General features: G+C 40.7%; 1 protein-coding gene across 1 annotated transcript in view; it reads right to left on the bottom strand.

The window, feature by feature from the left end:
• Positions 1 to 485: 485 nt before the first annotated feature.
• Positions 486 to 24682, bottom strand: part of cep192 (centrosomal protein 192) — a 63128-nt gene continuing 38931 nt past the window's right edge. Inside the window, exons 29-52 of the mRNA XM_061715963.1 lie at positions 24329 to 24469; positions 24095 to 24158; positions 23799 to 23938; positions 22160 to 22252; positions 21848 to 21966; positions 20644 to 20841; positions 19017 to 19107; positions 18729 to 18908; positions 17495 to 17755; positions 16532 to 16653; positions 16208 to 16317; positions 15912 to 16074; positions 14839 to 14926; positions 14636 to 14714; positions 14418 to 14541; positions 13385 to 13490; positions 10668 to 10896; positions 9532 to 9608; positions 8348 to 8443; positions 8068 to 8187; positions 6544 to 6660; positions 5309 to 5431; positions 3278 to 3336; positions 486 to 1597 (exon numbers count right to left, since the gene is read on the bottom strand). Coding sequence (XP_061571947.1) covers positions 1465 to 1597; positions 3278 to 3336; positions 5309 to 5431; positions 6544 to 6660; positions 8068 to 8187; positions 8348 to 8443; positions 9532 to 9608; positions 10668 to 10896; positions 13385 to 13490; positions 14418 to 14541; positions 14636 to 14714; positions 14839 to 14926; positions 15912 to 16074; positions 16208 to 16317; positions 16532 to 16653; positions 17495 to 17755; positions 18729 to 18908; positions 19017 to 19107; positions 20644 to 20841; positions 21848 to 21966; positions 22160 to 22252; positions 23799 to 23938; positions 24095 to 24158; positions 24329 to 24469 — 3033 coding nt within the window. The 3' untranslated portion in view covers positions 486 to 1464. The remainder of the gene's footprint in view (positions 1598 to 3277; positions 3337 to 5308; positions 5432 to 6543; positions 6661 to 8067; positions 8188 to 8347; positions 8444 to 9531; positions 9609 to 10667; positions 10897 to 13384; positions 13491 to 14417; positions 14542 to 14635; positions 14715 to 14838; positions 14927 to 15911; positions 16075 to 16207; positions 16318 to 16531; positions 16654 to 17494; positions 17756 to 18728; positions 18909 to 19016; positions 19108 to 20643; positions 20842 to 21847; positions 21967 to 22159; positions 22253 to 23798; positions 23939 to 24094; positions 24159 to 24328; positions 24470 to 24682) is intronic.

Genomic DNA, 24682 nt, shown 5'->3' with positions numbered 1-24682 from the left:
TCATAAGCTCAGGCTTCAGTCTACACCTTTTGGTCCTTGGTTTTTAGTTAAAATTACGCACGCACACACAAAAAATTATATATATTTTTTTGTATTACACTGACAATTTACACCTGTACTTTGGGTTGTTTGTGTAGTGGAAATTGAATGGAACTAAAAAACTTCTCCAGCTGCCACCTTACTGATCTGTGACTGAACAGAACTACCAAAAATCTAAATGATATCTTAAATCTCTGAAAACACACCATCCTCTGCTGTAAAATAAACAATGCGACTGCGGCATGATTCAACTTACCTAATCTTTGAGACACACCCGGTTCTCATCGGCTCATCAGGGTTTTATATAGTTTGAAAATGTGGAAAGAAAATTATTTAAAAAAGAAAAAAAAAAAAAAAGAAAAAAAAAAGTCAACACACGTCAAGTTTAAGCCAATACAACTACCTCACTACTGCAATGTGGATTTAAAACAAACAGACTACACAGCTGTTTACCAGAAAAACTTTATTTAAAAATTCACAAAATATATTACATAGTGCAAATCAAAAAGCTAAGGAGTGTTCGTCTGCAGCTAGCGCCGACAGCAACTGCTTTCTTATCAAAAGGACCAAACATGCAGGGGAAAAACTAAACAAACTGCTATAAACATTAGTGTTCCTCAGCGGTACAAATACGTGGCATCCAGCAGGTTGAGAAGGTTTTTCTTCCTGAGGTACAAACGCAGTAAACCTCGTGGCAGTTCAGTCCCAAAACAGACTAGAGAAGCAGGTCAGGTCGGCCACTCGCACTAAAGCTCATATTCTGTGGCAGGAACAACGATCAACACCCTTTTGCCATGGTAACCATGTGGTAACCGTGTGGTTACCACGTGGTAACCACACGGTTACCACATGGTTACCGTGCAAAATGGAGCTGGCCAGCTGCCGAAAAGAAGCCCCCGCCCTAATGCTGGTGGAAAGCTGCCCCATCACAACTAAATTAAACATCTGGACGGCTTGGTAACTGCTGCATCAACACCTGGTGCTGACGAAGGCTGCCGTGCAGGTGGGCTCGGCCCGGCCCGGGATCATCGCCATGGAAACCACCCTGCAGGAGAATCTCATGACATGTAAACGGACCTAAAAGCATTCGTGTAAGAGTGTATGATTCAAGTAAAACAAAAAGGTTGGGGGGGGGTTTACAATCATGAGACTTATTACTTCAGCTCTGCAGAGAAAATTGTTCCTCCAGATGTTGTAACCACAAAAAAAAGGCATAGTGTCACTTTTTCAAAAGCACAATCCTTCGTCGTGTTACAGAAGTGAAGTGGCACCGCAGCAGCAGAGGACAGTGAGACAAATCCATTAGCTCTCCAAAACTCATGAGTTGCTGAAGGTCCGTCACTTCTCGGTTCCTCTCATCCGTCCCACGATGAAGAGCCGAGCAGACGCTGCAGGAGGAGGTAGAACAGGCGGGTGGAGGAGGAATCAGGGCGACGCCTCACCACTTAGCTGGATAACAAGACTCCCGCTGGTTTCTGACTGGATCAGCAGCAAACCCGTATGTCGGCCGGCGGAACCGGGCTTGAACTGGACGGGGAGTTTCAGATAATGCTGCGATCTGACCCACGAGAAAGAGAAAGCAGTTAGTGAACACTTCATTCATTCAGGAAATTACACACTAGCCAATATTCAAATAGAAACAAGCACAAGCACTACGGAAGAGTATTAGGGCCAGGCAGGAGAAAAAATATTTGAGAGGAAGATTTTTTTTTATTGTGCACTTCGAGAAAAAAAAAAAATCGAAATGTCGAGATTCATGTTGAAATACAATTTCAAGAATAAAGTCGAAATTTCGCCTTTTTTCTCAACATTTAAACTTTTTTCTCGAAATTGTACTTCAACATTAATCTCGACATTTTGACTTTTTTCTCGACATTTCGACTTTTTTCTCGAAAAAAAATCTTCCTCCTCTAAAATATTTTTATTTTTTTCCCGCCTGGACCTAATACTCTTCCGGACACGAACACACACACACACACACACACACACACACGTTTCCTTCAAACAAATAAATATTTTAGGTGGATACAACTACAACAAGACCTCTACAGGAGTCACCTAGATCCAAGTCTTTATAATTAACATCACTTCTAGTTTAATATATAAATCTGAAGAGCACCTTAAGCAGGGTGCTTGCTCTTTTTCCAAATTAAAATTCCAGACTTTTCCCAGACTTTTTTAAAACTGCCCCCAGATTTTTCCCAAGACCTTAACTTTACGTACTTGTATACTTGTGTGCCTACTGCCTACTTCATTGGTTGAGATTGTACCAATTGTGTTTATTAGAAATGTTTGTTAGAATTTTTTATAGGCTAGTATTCAATGAACGAATGCATTATTCACAGTAAATTATGTTTTTACTGATGAAAACGTTTCAAAACATGAAAATCAAGTACATGAATTTCACATCAAACAAGTGTCACAAAGACTATCTATAAAAACACATGAATGGATGGATGGATGAATGTATGTAGAATTCAGTCTCTTCACTCGCATCTTATTTTTTCTGTCCTTGACATGACTGAACTTATCTTTATGTTAACTCATTTTAACTTCTGAACAAGCTGTATCAGAAGAGATAAAAGTGCATATTTGACCTAGCTCACTTGGTAAGAACAAAAAATAAACTATTTTTATAGTTTATAGTTAAATAAACTATTTATTATAAGTTTTATAGCCTACCTTTCTATTTCTCATTTCACAATGCCTTTGAGCATACTGTAAAATTCTACCATACATTTTTCCCCATACTTTATTAAGACTTTCACACAAAATTCAAGACTTTTCAAGGTCTGGAAAACAGTGTTTCAAAATCCCATACTTATTAAGACTTTCAAGACTTGCGCAAGCACCCTGCTTAAGGGTCAATGACAACCTGTAACTCAGGAAAAAAAAAAGTCCCGCTGGAAAAGTCCAGGCAGCGTGAAATGAATTGTGAAATTTACAGATCAAAAGCCTAAATAGTCAACATTTGGACTGGAACAAAAAGCCTCCTCAGCTGGTACCTGCTGCATTCATAGAGGTAACATTACCCTCCAGGTCTCTGCTGACTAAATGTTAATATCTACCGTCATGAAAAATAATAAATCAAAGAACAAAAACAAACAAGAGGACCAAAAGACGGAAGGAATAATTGCAAACATTTTTAGAAGCCTATGATATTCCCTTATTATCCAGAATCAAGCTACAATGGTGCACAATGGAGCACTTCTGTGAGGAATAACAACAGGAAACTCACCTCAGGGAGTATTTGGAATGCTTGATGTGAAAGGGCTCCCTAGGTTTTACAAAATTCAGCTGCAAGTCAATTAGAAAAGCCACACATCAAATATTAAAACCATGCAAAGCACAGAAATAAATGCTGGGGGGTTAATACAACATTTATACATCAGGTTAGTCGTGCAATTTCATCTAGCAGTATACAGTTATACAGTTGCAGCAAAACCCGTCACTGGTGTTTCAACTCTAATGTCTGGGGTCTGAGGTCGCCCACAGCCACAACCTGGGGGGGGGAGGGGGGTCCCTACCCCTGCTAGGCTCTCCCAAGGCAAGTTGGTCCCGGGGGGCAGGCCAGACTGAGGGCAAACTCCAGACACATGTTTAATAAAAAGCAAGAGGCGCAACATGGAGGGAGGGGTGGAGGGTTTTACAATCACGAGAACGGCTGATAGCTGATTGGATGCTACATGGGGGTAACCAGGGCCTGCCCTGGAGCCAGGCCTGGAGGAGGGAATCCTCTGCTGGGGTCTGGGGGCTGACGGGGACAGTCTTATGGAGCTTTTCCACTAGTACCTACTCAGCCCGACTCAACTCGCCTCAGTTTGGTTCTTCTCCACCAGGGGTCTAACGTGCAGAGTAAATACTTTTCTGTATCTATTCTGCCGAGGTTCTAAGCTGCTGAGTCGGCTGTATCTGACATCATCACACTACAGACCACCGATTGGTCGGGGGGTTGGAGTCAGACGTCTGAGTCAGGATGTGACATCAGTGAAAGACTCTGACTGGGGTTGCCACCCGTCCCTTGAAATACGGAATTGTTCCGTAATTGGGAATTAAAAGAAAAAGAAATTGAATATTTTATGAAATCAATAAACAATTCAATCATCAAAATTATGACAAATAAAGGCTTAACACATCTTGCTTTGCCTGTAATGAGACTATGAAATATACATGTATTAGTTTCACCTTTTAAGTCGAATTATTGAAATAAAATAAATAACTTTTACACCATATTCTTCACCTGTAGCTTATTCTACATCTTGGCTGACGTGGACATAGGAGGCTATTTCAGTCAGGCATGGCAACGGCAGCAAAAGTCTGTTTCTGATCCAACTCTGAGGTGCAGATGTTCATAGACCTGGTGCTGAGGAGAGAATTAAAAAGGGATGTAGAGGCGATAAGGAACGACCAGATCTACCAGGAGCTCTGTCTCTTCATAGCTGCTCACGGCTCCAGCTGACTTTTCAGCAGCGCCGAGACAAACTAAAAAAAAATTAAAAAGCGTCGCCGTTTGAAGTTTCTCTCTCTCTCATTTTTAACTTGATATCAAACACAAGCCACAGACCCAGCAGCACATCTATCATCTCCTCCAGGTTCTACATCTTTAGTGTTGTTGTCTTCTTCCTTTAGATCACACAATCAAATACATCACAGCAGCTTCACTCCAACCTCCTACTTCTGATCTGGATATTGAAAAGAAACGAGGGCAAGACGAGTCGGGCTGAGTAGGTGCTAGTGTGACAGCTCCATATGGGTCTGAGCCAGGAGAGGGCAGAGTGTCTTCTTCTCCAGGCTGGCAGTGAGGAGGAGTTCAAGCATCTCTGGTTCTCGTTCTCCACCCAAGGACGGATGGACCTGGAGGCTGAGAGGTCGGTACGAGTCATCTGCAGTTAAGTGGTGATGAGGGAGCTGATTCAGAAACTGAGACCCGTTTACCCTCAGCTATACTCACTGTGACTGAAACACTAAAATCTGGGATGCAAAGCTGCTATAAGGAATTGTCCTTCCAGTGTGGCTGGACTTTCCATGACAGACTTTGGGATGGTTATCTGGGAGGGGAATGCTGCACTTCCACGCCAGGAAGAGCCAGCCGACATGGGCTAGGCATCCTGGGGGGGGGGGGATCTCCTCTTAGCTGCTCTTAAAGCAAACTCTGACGAGCCAAGTGAATGAATGGATGGGCTTTAACTGCTGGAACAGATCGTCTTACATGGGCAGGAACCAAAAGAATACATTAAAACAATCTTCAGGATAATAAAGAAGGCCTCACCTCGTGCATGTCGGCCGAGTTGTTGCGGATGTTGACCTTCAGAGTGCTGGACTCCCCCACACGGGTTTTCTCGAAGGTGTACAAGTCATGTGGACAGTACACCCCCCTCCGCACGGACTCCTCCTGGCTGCAATCACAGGGGGAGTTATAGTCCAGAACAAAAATACTATTTGAGGAGAGGAGTAAATGTCCCTAATAACCCCCTAATTAACTGTAGTTCTTATTACAGGGGAATTAGGACGTTTAACAATTGTGATATGCAGGAATTAAGAAAGAAACAACAAAATGTTAGACTGGAGGGAATATTGGATGCTACAATATTAAAGGGAGAAGCTGAAAGAACAACTGGACTGACTGGCGTCGTGGAGGGAGAGCTCAGTCCCTTAGTTTGTAAAAATCCGTGGGAACTCACCATATATCAAAAACTGTTTGACTTTTTTGGCGAAATTTTATGATTTTTATTCACATGACTTTTTCCTGGTTCCAGAAATGTTATGACTTTTTTTCCCCCCAATAAATTGTATGACTTTTCATTGGGTATTCTGTTTGTGTGTTTGAAGTACTACTATACATTTAGATTGGATTGATGTTCTAGTTTCAGTAAATTTATTGTGACACGTGTCTCCGTTTTAGAGGCTTGTAATATAGGTAAAGTTAATTTTATTGGGTTAGTCACATCCTGACTATCTGGTGATGCAGTTAAGCCACCTGACACTCCCCTCTCCAGATATGATTACCATCAGAGTGAGAATACTTAATTTATAGGATATTATGTCACCAATCCTCCATTCGGAATGACTTAATTTGACTGTTTCAGAGAGGAATGTGTCTAAAGAAATCTCATTTTCAAGAGAACTGTACCAGATATCTCCATAAAACCAATGGTTAGTATTCAATAGCATTCAAGACAACTAAGTAATAGTATATTTTATAGGGATTTATGTTGTTCTGATAAATGAGAGAAAAGTGAAGGAGTCCGATATGTTCTTATTACCAAAAAGTACAATTTCTGCCTAAACTGTATGATTACAGTGCTATATTCCACTATTTTCTCAGGTAAATCATCTGACTGTTTGATGGTGGTGGACAGCCACCTGGTTCATCTCACTTTCCCCTATTCCAACTGGCCCAATTTGGCCCCTTTTCAGGGTTTGGAGTAGTTTTAAAGAAGAGCCAAAAAAAAACAAATTTCCCCCAAAATCAAAAACCACAACATCCAATTTCACTGCTAGGACTTGCCTGGTTTTGCCTGCCGAGGCTTCTGGTCTCTTCCTGCTCTTCACTGCGGCGTCAGTCTTCACCAGAGAACAGTTTCCTTCCTGCGGTGCTTCCACCGGCCCAAACTTTACTCCCTTTAGAAATATATATATTTATTTTTCACAAACCTTTCATCTTATTTCCAAAATATTGCTTTATGAAAAACTAAAACTTCTTAAACATTACATGCAGAACGCTTGTTGTGTTTTTAAGTTGGTTCCTGGCATTTGCAGCATGTGAATACAGTAATCCCTGGTTTTTCTCGGGGGTTACGTTCCAAAAAGAACCCGTGATAAGTGAAATCCGCAAAGTACTTTTTTTTTTTTTCTTTTTACAATTATTATACAAGGTTTCAAATTGTGGAGATCAGCCCCACCGCAACCCGAGTAATTGGATTTGAACAGAAGAAAATGAAAAAGGATTATGAAAAAAAAATACAATAAATACAGTAGGACAAATTGTGACTGGTGCGTATTCCACTGCTCTTCTGATGCTACTGCATCCTGACTCGCTCTGTAGCGTCTTTTTCTTCTAAAGTACAGGAGTGTTTTTTCCAGAGAAGAACATAGTTATGGGTCGTTGTTGTCGCTCTTTTTTCTTCTGGGCAAAAAGATTCTTATAAACAGACATGACACCATGGATTATATCTGAGACTGTAATGAAAGATTCATCAAAGGTCCCGTTCTTGAGCTGCTGCTGAAGCTCATTGGCCGTTCTCAGCATTGTTGCCAAGAGACCAACGTTATTGACACAGGAAGTGAAGAAGCGGGGAGACTGTTTATCCAATCAGAATGCAGAACACGATGCATGATGAAAATCCGTGAAGCAGCGAGACGTGAAAGGTGAACCCTGTTATAGTGAGGGATTACTGTACTCCAGGAAGTTTAAAAGTAAACACGGTTTCACCACTCTTGGACAGTTTAGCATTCTGCTGTTGAAAACACATAACTTTTTCCTCTGACAGGCCAGCAGGCGTCGTGCACGTAGGCTTTTAAATCAACCGGGCGTGTCATAACACATTGAGGGAGAAATAAAGGATAATCTTATCTTATTAGGCCAGTGTTGAAAAAAAAAATGGATTTTCCGATTCTAAATCGATTCTCATATTAATTCCTAAATATCAATTCGTATGTCTAAAGATCGATTTTTTTCCTTCATTAGATTTTCACTAGGTGATCTTTAACCCCAGTAGTCACGTCATTTAATTCACACATGGGCATGGTGTGAAACTATCAAACAATGAACATGGAGTCGAAGAGTAGCTGCAGCAACAGGCCTACTAGTATTAATATGTTGCAAAACTACAGTCATATAATTCAGGCAGCAGCTCAAAAAACAGTTTTAATAACACTAACCCAGATCAGTATTGGATCGAATCAAATCCCTATAATCAATTCTGAATAGAATCAATTCTTGACATTTGAATGGATCCCCAGCCCTAATAGATATCCATCTATAAATATCAATAAGGATGACATGACTTCAGACAAACTAGTCCTCACAGTGCCGCAGAGCTGGAAGCGGATCCTGGATTTCTGCTGGGGGTCAGACACGGGGTGACACTCCAGGTCCCAGAACTGAACGTAGTCTCCTTTGTCTCTGGGCAGGAAGGTCACAGGCACCTGGGGGAGCAGAAACATGGCAGGAAATCATCAGAAATTAGTTAATGGCTCCTTTCTCTGTGTGTCACACATTAAGAGAAACTTCAGAAGTAACTTCCATGGCTCACAACAATCTTTGCCGTCCCTTTCAAAAACAATCTGGTTGGAGCCAAGGACTTACCTGCATCTTCTCCCGAGCCCCCAGGATCCCCGACACCCTGGAACACCTGAAGGCGGTGTAGGTGGCCCGGTACACGTCCTGGGTGTTGTCAACCCCCTGAGAGAGAAACCACAACCGTCTAAGAATGCAGAATCACGGTGCTTAGCAAGTGGTGGAGGATGCAGGTTCCATTTCTGCTGGAAATGGTGTTCATTCACCTCCACTATGGAAGAGTATTAGGGCCATGCAGGAGAACAAATATTTTTTATTGTGCACTTCAAGAAAAAAGTTGAAATGTCGGGATTAATGTTGAAATACAATTTCAAGAATAAAGTCAAAATTTCGCCTTTTTTCTCAACATTGACTATTCAAGAAATTTTGACTTTTTTCTCAAAATTGTACTTCAAAATTATCTCGTCATTTTGACTTTTGCATAATGAAAAAAAAAATCTTCCTCCTCCAATATTATTTTTCTCCTGCCTGGCCCTAATATTTCCACACTACTCGCATTGGCATCATTCTGAGGTTTCCTTACGCTGCACAAACTAATTTCTAAGAAAGTAAGAAAATTCTTCTTTCAAGACAATCACAAGACTCTTGTATTTTTTTTAAGAATTCTAGTGAAGAGAATTTTTCTTACCGCACTGGCAAAGATAATTTTACTTAAAATAGGGTAATTTTGACTTGATTGATAAAAACTGGACTTATTTCTAAAAGAGGCTGTTTTTGCATCGCACGGTAAAAGTGAACCGGCTGGGCAAAGATCCTGCACCAAAAAGATCCTGTATTGTTATGAAGGTATTAGGCTCAACCTCATACATTTCCATGATAAGCTGTTGCTTGAGTAGTGAAAAAGTAGATCTACTTTTTCTGCATCTGTAAATCTGTTGCCAGCTTCAGTCTGCTTGAGAAAACTGAACATGGATGTGCCAGGTTTGAGTAGCACCTGGTCATCCCGTCTGTACGATGGACTGAGCTCGGATTAATTCAGTGGGATGTGTTAAGGCTCGTTTGCTCTAGATTTCTTTATTTTACTTTTGTGCAAAAAAGTCATCTGGCAACGAAGGCAGAACAACAAACCAATCACCAAAATTACATTTTTAATGAAATTGCAAACAGAAGCAGCACAAATATCTGCACCGGAGACAATATAAGAGACAGCAAAAAAAACCAAACACCCGCTGGGAAAAAAAGGGAAACAGTACCTTGACATATGGAGGAGCAAATGATGACAGGTACCACCTCACTTCCACGTCTCCATTGTTCACTTCCAGCTGGGCCTCTGAAATACAGGAGCACCGGGGTTTTAACATCCAGCTAGCTAACTGCACCAGCTAGTTATGCAGTTGACAGCAGCTATTGTACCCTGCAGCCTACGTCATGCAGACCAATGAATGGCAGAATGGTTGAGGCTTCTCAGGTTAATTCCTCGGACAGAGATGAAGGGCAGGAGGATTTATGATGATGAAACTAAATGTTTGTATACAGAACTGAAATCAATCTCCATGGGTTGATTTTTGTGAAGACCACCTATGAAGAGGATCATCCACCATCTTCTAGTCCCACAAACACCCAAAATAATGCATTTTACATTAAATTAATACATGCTAAGTTTGAAACTAAGCACTCTTGGTCAGGGCTGGGGATCGTTTCAAATGTCAAGATTTGATTAGATTCCGATATTGATTTGGGTTAGTGTTATTAAACTGTTTTTTGAGCTGTTGCATGAATTATATGACTGTAGTTGTGCAACATATTAATACTAGTATTATATTGAGATCCAACAGCAGCAAGTATTGCAGCTAATGATGCTGTAAGGACCAATCACCTCCCAGAATGATGATAGAACTGCTTTCAGAAACATTAAATCTGTTTTTTTTTTTCTTTCCCACATTCCGTTTTTATTTTTTCCGTCTTTTTCAGGTTTTTAATTTTTGAGAATTTGGTTTTTAGCATTTTATGCAAATGTAACCCCAAGACAGTATATAAAGTAATTAAATATAGACAATTTATGCAATTATAACTGAAAACTTTAATGTTTTCATACCTTTAAACATATTAAAAAGGCAAAAACATCGTGCCCAATCGATCTTTAGACAAACAAATCAATTTTAAGGAATTAATATGAAAATCGATTTAGAATCGGAAAATCGATTTTTCTCAACACAGGCCTACTCTTGGTACAGTTGCACTTTTTCGGTTCATGTTTTGCTCCTCTGGGTTATAATTAATCCCTCATCAATGCATCAGGCCTGAACCACGTGACCATCACTGGAAGACGGCACACAAACGCGCCTGAACTTGGTTGTCCTGGGCCTGAGCTGCTCCGCAGCTTCCCTACCTGATGTTTCCCCTGAAGCGGTGCTGGGAAAGGTGATGGTCTTGTTGCTGATCTCCACCGCGGCCAGCGGCGTCTGCGGGGTGTCGGGGGGAGCGGGGGGCTTGGAGCCGAGCCTTGGCATGGGCAGCACCGGAGTAGCAGCCTGGGCAGGCAGGGCTGACAGAGAGGCGTCTGCTGGGGCAGCAGACACATCCAGGGCCAGGTCCTGACGGATCTGGACCTTGATAACCTGAACAGAGCACACACTTACTCGTACTCCCACCTCACACGCTGGTACGTTAGATCTGACCTGGATGAACCACCACTCTCATTGTACATATATATAAAACAGGAGCTATAATTCTATCAGTGAGTTTAAAGCTGCATTAGCAAAGACTGATAAGAATGTTATATTTAAAAAGACAAAACAACAACATCTGTTTAGTATGGAAGAGTATTTAGGGCCATGCCAATACTATTCCGTAGTTTAGTGGAAGTATAAGAAAAAAAAAAAAAAAAGCATTGAAATTAAATTCAAAACCACGTTTTAAGCAAATGGAAACCCCTTCCCCGGTCAGTTCTAACATAAATTAATATTAAACACTAGCACCAGTATCTGGACGAGCTGACACTCACCATTTGTCCTCGGACACGCGTTACTATCCCTTTCCTCAGGTTTAGTTAATGACATCCCTTCTGTCTACTACACCTCCCCTCTCTGCTATGAACCAGTAAACAGAAATGTGCAGCTCGAGCCGTGCAACAACATATTTTCATCTCTTAAATCTCAAATATTTGCCTTAAAACTGTATAGAAAACTGTATAAAGAAAGCTATAAAATTATTATTGCATTTACAACGCTGCTTGCAAGAAGAATATTATTGTATTTGATGTCAAAAAAATCCAGCCAAACTATCTTTATGGTTTAGTGATCTGACGCAATTCATACAGTTGAAGATTAAATATACTCTCAGGGGGTCCAGGGACACATTTTTCTCTGTCTGGGATCCGGTGTTACTGTATATCAGTAAACTTAGAATTGTGCCCACTTAGATACGGCATAGCAGCCAGTTTCACTGGTATTTGAGATGGGATTAAATCCATGTGAATCGTGTTTTATTTAGTGTACAGTTTCAATGTTGATAGGCCATATTTTCCTTTAGTGTTGTATGTGTTTGTATATATGCATATGTGCAGGTCTGCACATAATTATTTTGGTCTGGTGCTCAGAGGAGCCCCTGGATATGTGACTTGGGGCTCCAAAAACGCGGTGACCCGTCTCGCCGGATCGATAAAAGAGGGATGCAGGAATAAGTTATAGGCAAAACGATATTTATTCACTTATAAAGATGAATTAACAAATTATGGTGCGTGTTAGTCTGTAGAGTCAATATAAAAGTTACAGTTTTTATCGGCCAGATTGGGATGCTCACGGCATATTTTGCACATAGAAATAAAGGACGCCCCGATTTCAGCAGCGCAGGAGCCAAAAAAACCCCCCCAAAACTTCTAAACTGCATAAAAATGTGTTTATTTTATATGAAAAAACGTGTTCTTTAATAGCATTGAACTTGCATGACTGTACAGACAGTCAACCATATAGCAACTGAAATAGCCTCCTATGCTCTGTATGTCCACATCAGCCAAGGTGTAGAATATTACTACAGGTGAAGAATATGGTGTAAAAGTTAATTTATTTAAATAATTCAACTAGAATATGGTGTAAAAGTTAATCTATTTCAATAATTCAACTTAAAAGGTGAAACTAATATATTACCTAGTCTTATTACATGCAAAGCAAGATATGTTGAACCTTTATTTGTTATAATTTTGATGATGGAATTGTTTATTGATTTCATAAAATATTCTCTAATTTATTTTTTATTTGGGGTTTTCATAAACTGTGAGCCATAATCAGAGAGCAGCGTCTTGCTGGTGCAGGCACGCTGCTGCTGCACGCAGTGACGGACACTGGCTGATTTATGGTTCCGCGTTGCACCAACGCAGAGCTTACGGGGTAGGATACGCGGGAACGCGAACGTACGGTGCGCGTCGCCGCGTAACATCATGCAGCCACTTCTCGGCCAACACACGTTTTCTGTTCGATTCGGGTAGTGGTTTAGTTTGGCATCTCTTTGTAGTTGGTGGTGGTGGAACGCCAACATAATTACTTAATGGCGCTTGCTTCTTGGACATTTTGACGAGACGTGTCGGGGTTTGTTCAGTAAAGCTGATCCTTACCTCTCTTCCTGCCCAACGAGCATGGAGGGGGAGTAAGGACGCGCTGTGATTGGCCAGTACCAACTTTGAGTGGCAGTTCTGGGGAAAAGCTCTCCCAATAGATTTTTTAATATTAGTATTCTGGTCTGGCCACAACCAATAATGTGAGCCCCAGCTGTTGGTACGCAAAAGCGCTTCGCAGCACAAGATTGACAGCGCACTGTGGATTTTGACGGCGCATGCGCTCTGGCGGCCCACTTATGTGCAGCCCTGCATATGTGCATGTTAACTTGCTCTATTCATCATGTTGTTTTGTTTTCTTCATTCAATTTTCCAATTCTGTTGGTTAGGTGTCCCAACCTGTTCAGGGGATGGGAGGGCAGGGGTGTTAAAATATAAAAATGAGCATTGTAATCCTTTTGTGTCTGTATCCATGTGCTGTGCTATTAATGCTCAATGATAAATAAAATTATAAAAATAAACTAGTGATGAACCAAAGCGGCGTTGCTGTCAGATACCTTCTGTTGACCGTCACACTGCACGTAGATCTGCCCGCTCCAGGGCAACAGAGAGGACTTGGTTGCCAGCGAGGGGTTGGGGCTGATCAGGATCTGAAGGTGGCACCTGCGTTCACACAACCAGGAAGCAACAAATGAGTCCGACAATTAAATGTCCCACAGATTAGTGGTTTCACTTTGTTTGCATTTGTCTTGATAAGCTATTATGACTGGATCAGCGATACACTGTGGGCTACGGAAGAGTATTAGGGCCATGCAGGAGAGAAAATAGATTCTTTTTTATTGTGCACTTCGAGAAAAAAGTGGAAAAATGTCGAGATAAATGTTGAAATACAATTTCAAAAATAAAGTAGAATAAAGTAGAATTTTTGTGAATAAAGTCGAAATTTCGCCTTTTTCCTCAACATTTCAACTTTTTTCTTGACATTTTGACTTTTTTCCTCGAAGTGCATAATGAAAAAGAAAAATTCTTCCTCTTCTAAAATATTATCTTTCTCATGCCTGGCCCTAATACTCTTCCATAGTGGGCTGACCGGTATTTTATGTCAAATAGAAGGCAACACCTGTGTGAATAACAGGTGGACATGTAATCCTGCCCTTTGATTTAGTCAAACTTTTCTCTTTTGTCATTACGTTCTTCAGTCACCCCTGCAGCTCTGCTGGTTTCATCGTTGTTCTTGTGCGACGTTGTGTCCTAAAGCAAGGAGTCAAATATTCTCTCAAACGGAATAGAAAATGACATTTAAAGCAGTAATAAATGTGTTTGTCCTGTAAAAAACAAACAAACTTTTGGTAAATGTCAATGGACAATAATTTAATTGTAAAACTCACTGCACCCTAACTGACAGTCCAGGACATGTATTTGTTACAGCTTCAACAGCTGCATAGAATGATGTAATTTGTAATGTATTTTCACAGAAAATATAATGACTAACATCAGTTTTTCCTCTAATTAAAAAAGAACTCTTTTCAGGCATGTATCCTCACCAAAGTGTATTTCCACCCCCCCCCCTAAACACAAGCTGTGTCTTACTGCGGCTCTAGAAGTCCATGCTGAGGAGTGATGGTGAGGCAGTGAGCCGGCCAGGACAAGTCAAACTTCAGCTCTCTGGACGTGTTGTTGCGTATCTGGACCTGACTGGTGTTGGACGGGCCGTCTAAAACCAAAAAGGACATTCACCAGTTATTTAAAAAAAGAAAACAAAGAAACTTCCATCATGACATGCTTTTAACAGTGCAGATTGAGCTCACTGATGGTGGGAGCTTCCAGGACAAGTTGCAGGGGGTGGAGGGTCCAGGAGTCGGGCTGCGAGTGTGACGGCTCTGGAGTCTGACAGGAGAGAGATTACTTCACACGTATGCAGTGTTTTCTCCAACGAGAGAGAAGGAGACAAAGAGGAGTTCAACTGGCACAGTTGAAAAAGAAACAGAAAGTTGAGGAAAGCTTGCAATACCTGGGAGGAAGGTTCTGCAACCGTCAGAGCTGGACCCTGGGGACCCTTCACCGGGAGCACATCCAGAGAGATATTCCCATTTGGCAAACTACAGGGAATTGCATTGCATTAAACTATGTCACATTCAATTATCAAGTATCTATCTATCCCTCTAACCATCGAGACCATTTAAAAATAAGATCAATAGTCCAGCGAGCTCCACTGACTTTTGTTTTAGCGACTCAGCACAAAGACCAACATTATAAATAAGGTTGAGAAACAAGTTCATTTATCTTTCTCTCTCCATCTCTGTCAACAGCTCAAACACTAGTTCTAATGTCGCTTTTCCACCAGCACCTAATCGGCTCTACTCAACTCAGCCTGGTTTCTTTTCCATGACAATTCAGCACCTGGACCAGAAGTAGGAGGTTGGAGTGAAGCTGCTGTGATGTATTTGATTGTGTGATCTAAACGAAGAAGACAACAACACTAAAGATGTAGAACCTGGAGGAGATGATATATGTGCTGCTGGGTCTGTGGCTTGTGTTCGATATCAAGCTAAAAAATGAGAGTGAGAGAAGCTTCAAGCAGCGACGCTTTTTAATTTTTAGTTTGTCTTTGCGCTGCTGAAAAGTCAGCTGGAGCCGTGAGCAGCTATGAAGAGACAGAGCTCCTGGTGGATCTGGTCGTTCCTTATCGCCGTCTAGATCCCTTTTTAATTCTCTCCTCAGCACCAGGTTTATGAACATCTGACCCTCAGAGTTGGATCATGAAACAGACTTTTGCTGCCATTGCTGGTTGAATAAAATGAACAAGAATCCGTCAGAGTCTCTTTCTCTGATTTCCTCCTCCTGACTGAGACGTCTGACTCCAACCCCCCGACCAATCGGTGGCCTGTAGTGTGATGATGTCAGATACAGCCGACTCAGCAGCTTAGAACCTCGGCAGAATAGATACATAGAAGTATCTACTCAGCACGTTAGACCCCTGGTGGGAAAGCGCTTCGCCGCGAGTCGGGCTGAGTAGGTACTAGTTGAAAAGCGCCATAAGTGTTGTAGTAGAATAAGTTGGTGATATCCGACGTGTGGCATTACCTCTCCATCTCTGTGATGTGGCTGATGGAGGGAAGAGACCTTTCTTTGCGCTCACTCTCATCACAATCTGTGCTTTTGGTGCTTCCCAACAAAGACACCACCACCTTGGTCATGTTGATGTAGAAGATGTGAGCCTCGTTGGGCCGGAGGGGCAGGTCGTACGCTGAAGACAAGTCAAGGTATCGGTCAGATTAACAAATGCTGCAGCCGCAGCCTTCCTGCTCTGAATATGAAATTCCTGAATTGATTTGAGAGAACAACAGATTATTTTGTGCAGTATTAAAATGGGACATTACTCTCTGCAACATTTTCTTCTCCGAGGAATTTTTCATTGAAGTCGATGCTTTTGAGCAGGCTGTTCTCAGACAGGGCCTTTCTCGCTGCCTCCGGTTTGCTCTGAAGCAATCTGGGGGAGAAAAGGAGTTCATATATCAAAGCACTACTGTTGGCATCATAACATTTTCACTGCAGGGTTTCCTGAGGACAGCCCTGATTTCATAATCAATAACCCACAACGAATCCCCAGATCTAAGATCCTGGACACTTAAAACATTAATATTTCATTAGTGTTCGAGCAATGCAAATTAAATCATGACTTCAGCTGAACACTGCAGTCTCACCTCCTGTACTGCTGCCGGGAGACTTCATCTCCACAGAACAGGCAGACCGTCGCCAGCAGGGAGTTAGCGGACTGACACAGACGCTGCTCTCTCTGCGTGGACTTCATGAGCACCGTGATCACCTGAAAACAAGCAGGTCCCCGTCATTAGATGGTGCCCAAGACAAGAATCAATAAGAGTTAAGAGAGAGAACATCTATATACTTTCCTTGAAAGTACTTATACCTTCCAGGGTCACACGTGAACAAAGCGGTTGTTTTTCATTTAAGAATAAATGCATATAAATCTGGTTAATGGTAAGAGAAAGATTACTTTATTCTTTATTAATATTTGTAAGAAATGTATCCGTATCAAAAACCCTGCAAGTTCTATACAAAGAATGATGTTACAGTTCAGAAAATGCTAAATAAAGACATGCTAAATAAAGACAAACTATGGTACAAGAACAGTGATTTACAGAGCTACGTCTGCATGGAACCCCCTTCCCAAACACTTTAAACTATTAACACAAAATAATTCAAATGTCTTGAATAGATACATATAAAACGTACCGTATTTAATTATTATTAAATAAATAATATAGATAGTATATGGGTGTGTGTGTATATATATATATATATATATATATATATATATATATAAAAAAAATATTTATTAAAAATAGTTATTGGTGCAAACTATGATAACTATACATTGTTTGAATTTGTTGATGTTATAAAATGTATGAATATGTAGTGTTTTTATTTATATCTAAATGTTAAATGGAAGGACTTTTTATTTTTTCTTTATTTTCTGTTTTTCCTTTAAATATGCTACCTCTTTAGGTTTGCTTTAATTAGTTGTTATAATGTACTATGTATTATGTGTCCCCCCAGGAAGAGTAGCTGCAGTTTTGCTGTAGCTAATGGGGATCCAAATAAAACTCTAAACTTCCTAAACGCATGATAAAGGAGCAGCCTCTCACCTCTTGTGACCGTTCCTTCAGCACAAACTGTGAAGGCGCCAGCGTCATGACAGACGGCTCCATGTGAGACCGGGACGGCACGTCGGAGAAGGCCACGGCTTTGATGAAGGCTGCCCTGGAGCCGGTGTTCCTCACACAGAGACACACTTTACTGACGTGACCCACCGCAACGTCGGCCATCGCCGCCACGTAGCCGTCCGCCTGTTTCCTCTGGTCCTCCAGGATGATGTTGCTGGTGCCACCGTAACCAGACAGAGGAATCTGAAGTTGGGAGAGAATGAATGAATTAATCAAAATGACCGCTCAAGTCCTGCAGAGCATTGGAAAACTTTCCCAATAGGCTGAACAAAAATGTAGAGGGAAATCCATTCAGGGAATAAAAGAAAAATGTAAAGCAGCCCATAAAATCTCAATCATCAAACCTCCTCAAACCACAATTGCTTTCGGACAGTCAACCTTCTCCTATAAGAGCTGTAAACTCTGGAATTCACTGCCATCTCATGTTCTTCACCAAAACTAAAACCTGGTTAAAGAAAATGTTAAACTGTACTCATCTGTAAATAGTGTGTATATTTGTGTGGGAAGGTTTTATATCATGTAAATGCAATATTGTATTGTATGGCCTTATTAATTGATGTATGTGAATTTTATATTGTACTGCAATGTTGTGGAAAAGCCCACACTGCAAAACCTCAAAATCTTAACAAGAATATTTGTCTTATTTCTAGTTAAAATGTCTCATTTTAGTAAAGAAATCTCATTACACTTAAAACAAGACTGATCACTGGAAAAAACAACAATTTTCACCTGTTTCAAATAGATTTTCACTTAAAGTAGAAAAATCTGCCAGTGGAACAAGATGTTTTTGCTTATAATGAGAAGATGAATCTTGTCCCATCGGCAGATTTTTATACTTATTTCAAGTGAAAACTTACTTTAAACAGGTGAAAATTGAGAAAAAAATGAGACATTTTAACTAAAAATAAATATATAATAAATATTCCTGGTAGGATTTTGAGTTTTTGCAGTGCAGTGTCTGGGGACTGGAGTTGAGAATTAGCACTAGCTATAAACTCTACATGCATCACATCAGCTGCAAGCTTGTGTCTATGTTTGACTGCATTGTCCCTGTCAAATAAATAAATAAATAAATAAATAAAATGCAAAAAAAAGAAAGAAAATGTAGCAGCAAAGGCCAGTTAGCATCTCAAGGTGACAGCAGTTGCTTCCTCACCGTGAATTTGACCCCCGGCTGCGAAGGCCGGACCCCAGACTGCTTGATCTCCAGCTTGGCCAGCATGCAGGCCACCCTGGTGGGAGCGAAGAGCACGTGGACCGTCACGTCCTCTTTGGGACGGATGGACAGCTCTCCATGCCGGGTGATGCGCTCTTCCGGGCTGAACATACTCTGGAGCTGAGAAACACACATAAGGGTTTCATGGTTCATCACATAAACCTCAAACAATCTTAATTATTAAACTGCACGCTCGGAGAAGACTTCAATATAAACAGTTTCAAATACCTGGAAACAGTCCTGGTCTTGGCCACGGATGAGCAGCCGGAGCTGCTGTGTGTTCGTGGTGGAGTTGTTCCTCAGAACCAGCTTCTGTTGACTAGAAACAACACTGGTTATTAGTTACAGCTGCCGGTACGTTTGTGTGGAGTCTGAATCAGTGACAATAAATTCATTCTTAATGTTGGCAAAACAAAATCAATATTGCTTTGTTCTAAGTATCAATTTAAACCTGAACTAATACCGACATTGAATGTAAATAATATTTCCGATGAACAGGTTTATGAGACAAAAAGGTGTTGGGTGTAATTTTAGAACATAATCTGCCATTGTCCAAACAAACTGATTCTGTAGTTTGCAAAATGGGAAGAGGCGTGTCACTAATGAGAAGAGTTTCTACATTTTTATCTCTAGATGTTAGGAGACAGGTTTTGAATGCTTTGGTTTTGTCGCAACTGAATTATTGTTTTGTAGTTTGGTCAAATACTTCAGTTAAGAATATGAAGAAATTACAAGTGGCAAAAAAATAAAGCTGCACGTTGTGCTTCTATTGTGTCCTTATAGGTCTAATGTGTCCAGCAGCAGAAGAATCTAGGCTGGTTATCAATAAGACAAAGGTCGACTTATACTTTGTTCAATTTTCTGAGGAATATACTGGTGACACGATCTCCGAAACAACTGTATGATAGATTCTACTATCATTTTATCACCATGGGTACAGTACAAGAATTACATCAGAAAGGAGGTTCATATAAAGGGTGAGAACAGGTTTGATACAGAGAACTGTTTTACAGAGCCATGGTTGGCTGGAACTCTATACCAGTTCATATTTCTCATGCAGGTAGCAAAGATTGGTTTAAGACTCAGTTAAAACAATATCTTTTCAAATGTAATGAATTATGATTTGACATTTGGAAGGAACAGAATGGAGTTTGAATAGAATTACAGGTAGTGTAAACCCTATCACAATAAAGGTGAAAAGTGGTCAAGAATTCTAAGATAAGGTCATTTCAGGCAGGTATTGTTTATGAAGGTGTTTTATTTGATTTAATTTCTATGTATTTATGTCTGAGAATGATGGTGATTTAGTTCCTCTGTGCTGTTTGTGACTAAGGGAGTTGTGTATTATTGTTTTGTTTGTCATGTATAATGTATGTCTGTTATGTATATAGTGTTAATTTGTGTTGTGTGAATGTCGGACCTAATGCTAACGGGGATCCTAAATAAAAACAAACAAAACATTGTCTAAACAAGAGCCCCTATACTCTGAACTGTCTGCGTTTTTGTTGACCAGGCAAGTTTAACCCAGATTTGGTTAAAACCTATAAAATTGTGCCGAGCCAGCCATCTTTCCGTTGTGCTGGCTTAACCTTCCTTTAGCGGGAGCAAATAAATAGTGTATTATGTAGAAATGGCTTCGGAGGAATAACGCTCCCCGTAGACGCCTTCTGTCCCCTCTTATGAATAACATTACACAAGTCTTAATAGAATAAGATGGAGCTCTGGGCCTGGAGTTATTTGGAGGGAGGGGGTTTTCCCCCTTCAAAATCGATTACTTTCCAATGAATATTTTATGCCCAAAATGTGTAACCAAGCAGCAGTGAAATTAATGAAAAACAGAGAAGAAGTTGCCTACACAGCTCGTCCCAGGGTGACCCCTCCCCAGGCCACAAATTGTTTATTAGAGAGGATCGGCGGGACGTCGCTGGTCAGAGCGGCGCCGTAGACGGGAGCAGATGGGGGTGCTGGTTTTCCAGAGGCGGCAGGGATCAGCTCCCCTTTCAACGTGACTTCATACTGGGGGCCTGATGGGAGCACCAGGATGGTGAGGAGGCTGTGGGGGGAGGACAAAGTTCCTTTTAGAAGATTTTCACTGCACAGAAGACATATTTATGGGTACGGGTTAAGACTGACGCTCCGTTAATATGAAAATAGCTGTGGAAGGGACAAGTATTAATGACTACGTTTACATGCAGTCAAAATTGGGGTTAAGGTCAATATTCCGGTTACTGAAACATTGGGAATAATGCGTTTCCATGCGTGAGCAAACAGGGTTATCCCTGTAAACATGGTGATTAATCATTTGGGATATCTGGATCAAACCAGCGACGCGCGGAGAACGTGATGACGCAATGCCTGTCATTTCCGCTTCTTCTTCCTGTATCCAAATCTAAAACAACAACAATAACAGCAGCACGGTGGATAATCAACAGCCCAGTAGAAGTTGTTTTGTTTCTCGGTCCTGTAGTTCTCCTTTTTCAGCGTCTTCCAGCGGAGCTTGATTTGGTCTGGTGTTCGTACAAATCCTGCGTCGCACAACTTTTTGCTCACCTTCTTTTAAATCTCTCTATCGCTGTACTTTCTACCGTCTACAAATGCAGAAATGTTCATATCCTTCATTACATTTATGAAGTGATTAGTCTCCTCCTGGTCTTGGTTTCTCCGTGTTTATAAGAACTTCCTGAAAACAAATTCCTGTTCCTTTTGATGGGGAAATCCCGTTAGGCGTTTACATGACCCAATATTCAGTTAGAAAAGGAGTAACCACGGGGTCATTTTCGGGTTTTTAAAAACCGGAACATGAGCAAATTCCGGTTATTCTAAGGGGTTATTGGTGTTTACATGGCCGTGCAAAACCGGGTTATTACTAATATTCCGGTTAGAAAAGGGTTTTTGACTGCATGGAAACGTAGTCTATGTTGCTGTATTCATGGATTAGTCAACTCAATTTGAATCGGAACACAGAACAAATGCGTCATATTGGAAGATTGTAAAAAAAAAATCTGATTATTGCAAAAAGGATCACATTTTTGTTTGGAAACAGAATATTGCTCGTCTACCTTTCTCTACATTTCCTGTTGCCGTGGGCTTTGAAAGTAACGACGATGCCTCGTTCCTCTCCCGGTCTCAGTGACAGTTCATCAGGCGTCACAGAAAAGGCCTCACTGTCGTCGCTGCTCTGTAAACAAGAATGAAAGCAAGCAGAGAAACGGGCGTTTTGAATGTTGAAGGGAAGGAAAAAGGAAAAACAGTGGCAAGGAGGGAAAGATGCAGGACAAACCAAGAAATTAGAATTTTAAAGACTTAAGTGTCCATCAGATTTAAATATCAGAGTTATGCAGTCCTAATAAGACAGTAGAGGTCAGAATTACCTTGAGTTTCAGCTGCACATCAATGTTTCCTGCGTTCTTTAACGGCAGAGTCTGTTGGCTACATTCACCGACCGGAGCAGAAAGGCTGACAGTCTAGACAAGAACAGGCACAAGCAGGACAGTGCTGAAGAGAAACGCTGATATCTGACAAGTCAAAGAACATTTTAAGGTCTACTATAACGTATTATAAACAGTATTGTTCTGCTCATAGATAACCTCAGGATCACACCATTTTGCATTTCTTAAAAAATAAATGAAGCCATGCATGCTTACCTGTACTAAACATGATTAAATTCAAAGTGGCCAATTCATATTTGTAATGTTCAGTGAGTTACAACCCATACAGTAAGACAGTATAGTAAGGTCCAGAAGTATTTGGACAGGGACAGAGAATTTAAAATCTTATCTTTATACAGCACCACAACCACTATAAATAAAACTATCCCTATGGGAGTAGACTTTCAGCTTTAATTTGAAAGGTTTCACAAAAACAACATTTATATTTAGGAAATATAGCAAAGTGCCTCCGTTATAAAAAGGTTGAAAAACACTTGAACGAAGTGACAAGCGTAAATACAGCCATCGTTTTTTAATACTTCACATTTCTTTGATAGTCAATGATTCTGCAGCACATATATATATCAAATGCTAAGTTTCCTCCCTGCAGATGCTTGTTGAGATCAGGCGTCTGAGCTGAACTCAGTCTGTTTAGGGTCATTATCCATCCAAACCGAGAGGAGCCGTCCTGTCAGTTTCCTAGCATTTGGCTGAATCGAGTAGATGGTATAACGCTTTAAACCTCAAAATTCACCCTGCTCCCTCCTGCTACTTGTTAGTCAAACAGCTGCCAAATGCCAAATCAATACGGCGTATCAACAGCTGACCTTTGATGGGCTTCACGCGTCTTGAAGTAACGAGGAAACTGACCATACCTGGACGGTTAAATTCTTCTCAGTCACCCGTCCAAATACTTTGAAAATGTAGCTACTTTGCTTAAAATGGCTGCATTTCCTAAATGGCAACAGCGATATTTTTGTGTAAACTCTTTCATTAAAGTTGGTGGCAACTGATGCTCCGTTAATATGAAATTAGTAGAAATTAGTTGCTTCATTACACCCCTCAGCTGTTGGCACAGCAATACCTTCCTCTTTCACACCTAGGATCTTAGTCAAAGATGTAGATGCCCTTATTTAACAACTTGTGCTTTTTATTATTTTACCTCTTTTCTCATCATTTTAATTGTTATTTAAGCGTACTCTTAAATTAAATACTTAAAAAAAAACTGCGCAAAGTTATGGATAAGCCCTGAATGCAGGCATTGTGACGTAGAATTGTCAAATTAGTTTGATTCACCGCACGAATTGTTACAGATTACTTTGGTAATACTGTATTTGACCCGGTCTTTGTACGTTTTGACCGTATAGAAACTTAATTCTTGCCATTGTAAGAATGAGATGTACCTGCTGTACTTTACTTCGTTTTAACAACTTTTTATTTTTATTATTTTAAAGAAAAAGGCAAAAATTCCATTGACCTAACATGCTGTTAGTCATAAAGAGACATTCAAATGCAATATTGACCTTAACATATGAGCTAAAAGCTACATAAGTGACGCTACACTCAGCTGTTCTCCGACTACCTGCAGATCTTTAGGAGCATGGACCCTCGCGGTTCCAGACCTGGCCTTGAGGGGAATTCTTGCAATAACCTGACTCGGACCAGGAGAGTCCACTTCAATATCCACCCGGGCGTGGTACTCATCCGCTGGACCCAGCTCCTCTGCAGGGGAGGGAAAACACACACAACCTTAGAGGTGGGCTCACCAGGAAAAAAGCTAATGTACCATATAAATAAGAAGAATACCGGTAATTCAAAGTATGAGTCAGGTTTTAAACCTTAGTCTGCATGTAAAGACATGCAATAAAGGCTGATTACCTGAAGAAGCCGCATACTTCTGAGGTGCCTTGAAATGAACCCAGACCATAAAACTTTCTGGATTCTGAGAGAAAAAGTTAAATCAGGTCATATTATGAACTTCAGCTGCAGCTCAGAGTAGAAAACCCACACTTGAGGCTTGACTTCAGATACTGAACACGCCTTTGCCTCCAAGTAATGAACATTTTAAATGACAGATATTGAGTGTCTTGTAATGATTTTGGCAGCTCTGACCTCTCCGTAGCTGGCGTGCATCACATGATTCACGACTGCGGGAGAGGACAGCGGGGTCATGTGTCCCGCCTGCTGTGGAGCCTCAGACGTCATGGTAACGGGCTGCTTGGAAAAGGTGAAGCATCTCCATGCAGTGGCATTCTGAAGGAATAAAAGGTAGAATGAGAAACATTCAAATAACATGTATTATTTGTAAAGTCTAAAAATAACAAAACTTTATGATATGGTAGAATTCCAAACAGCACAATTTCTTTACAAAGCTAGGAACAATTTATTACCAAATCCCTTACAGAACCTGTTTCAAGATTCAGCAATATCGAACTACAATGAAAAGATTCTGCATAATAAATAATG

This window comes from Cololabis saira, chromosome 3 (assembly GCF_033807715.1).
Source record: "Cololabis saira isolate AMF1-May2022 chromosome 3, fColSai1.1, whole genome shotgun sequence".
Taxonomy (NCBI): Eukaryota; Metazoa; Chordata; class Actinopteri; order Beloniformes; family Belonidae; genus Cololabis; species Cololabis saira.
This window is presented reverse-complemented; position numbering and strand designations above follow the sequence as displayed.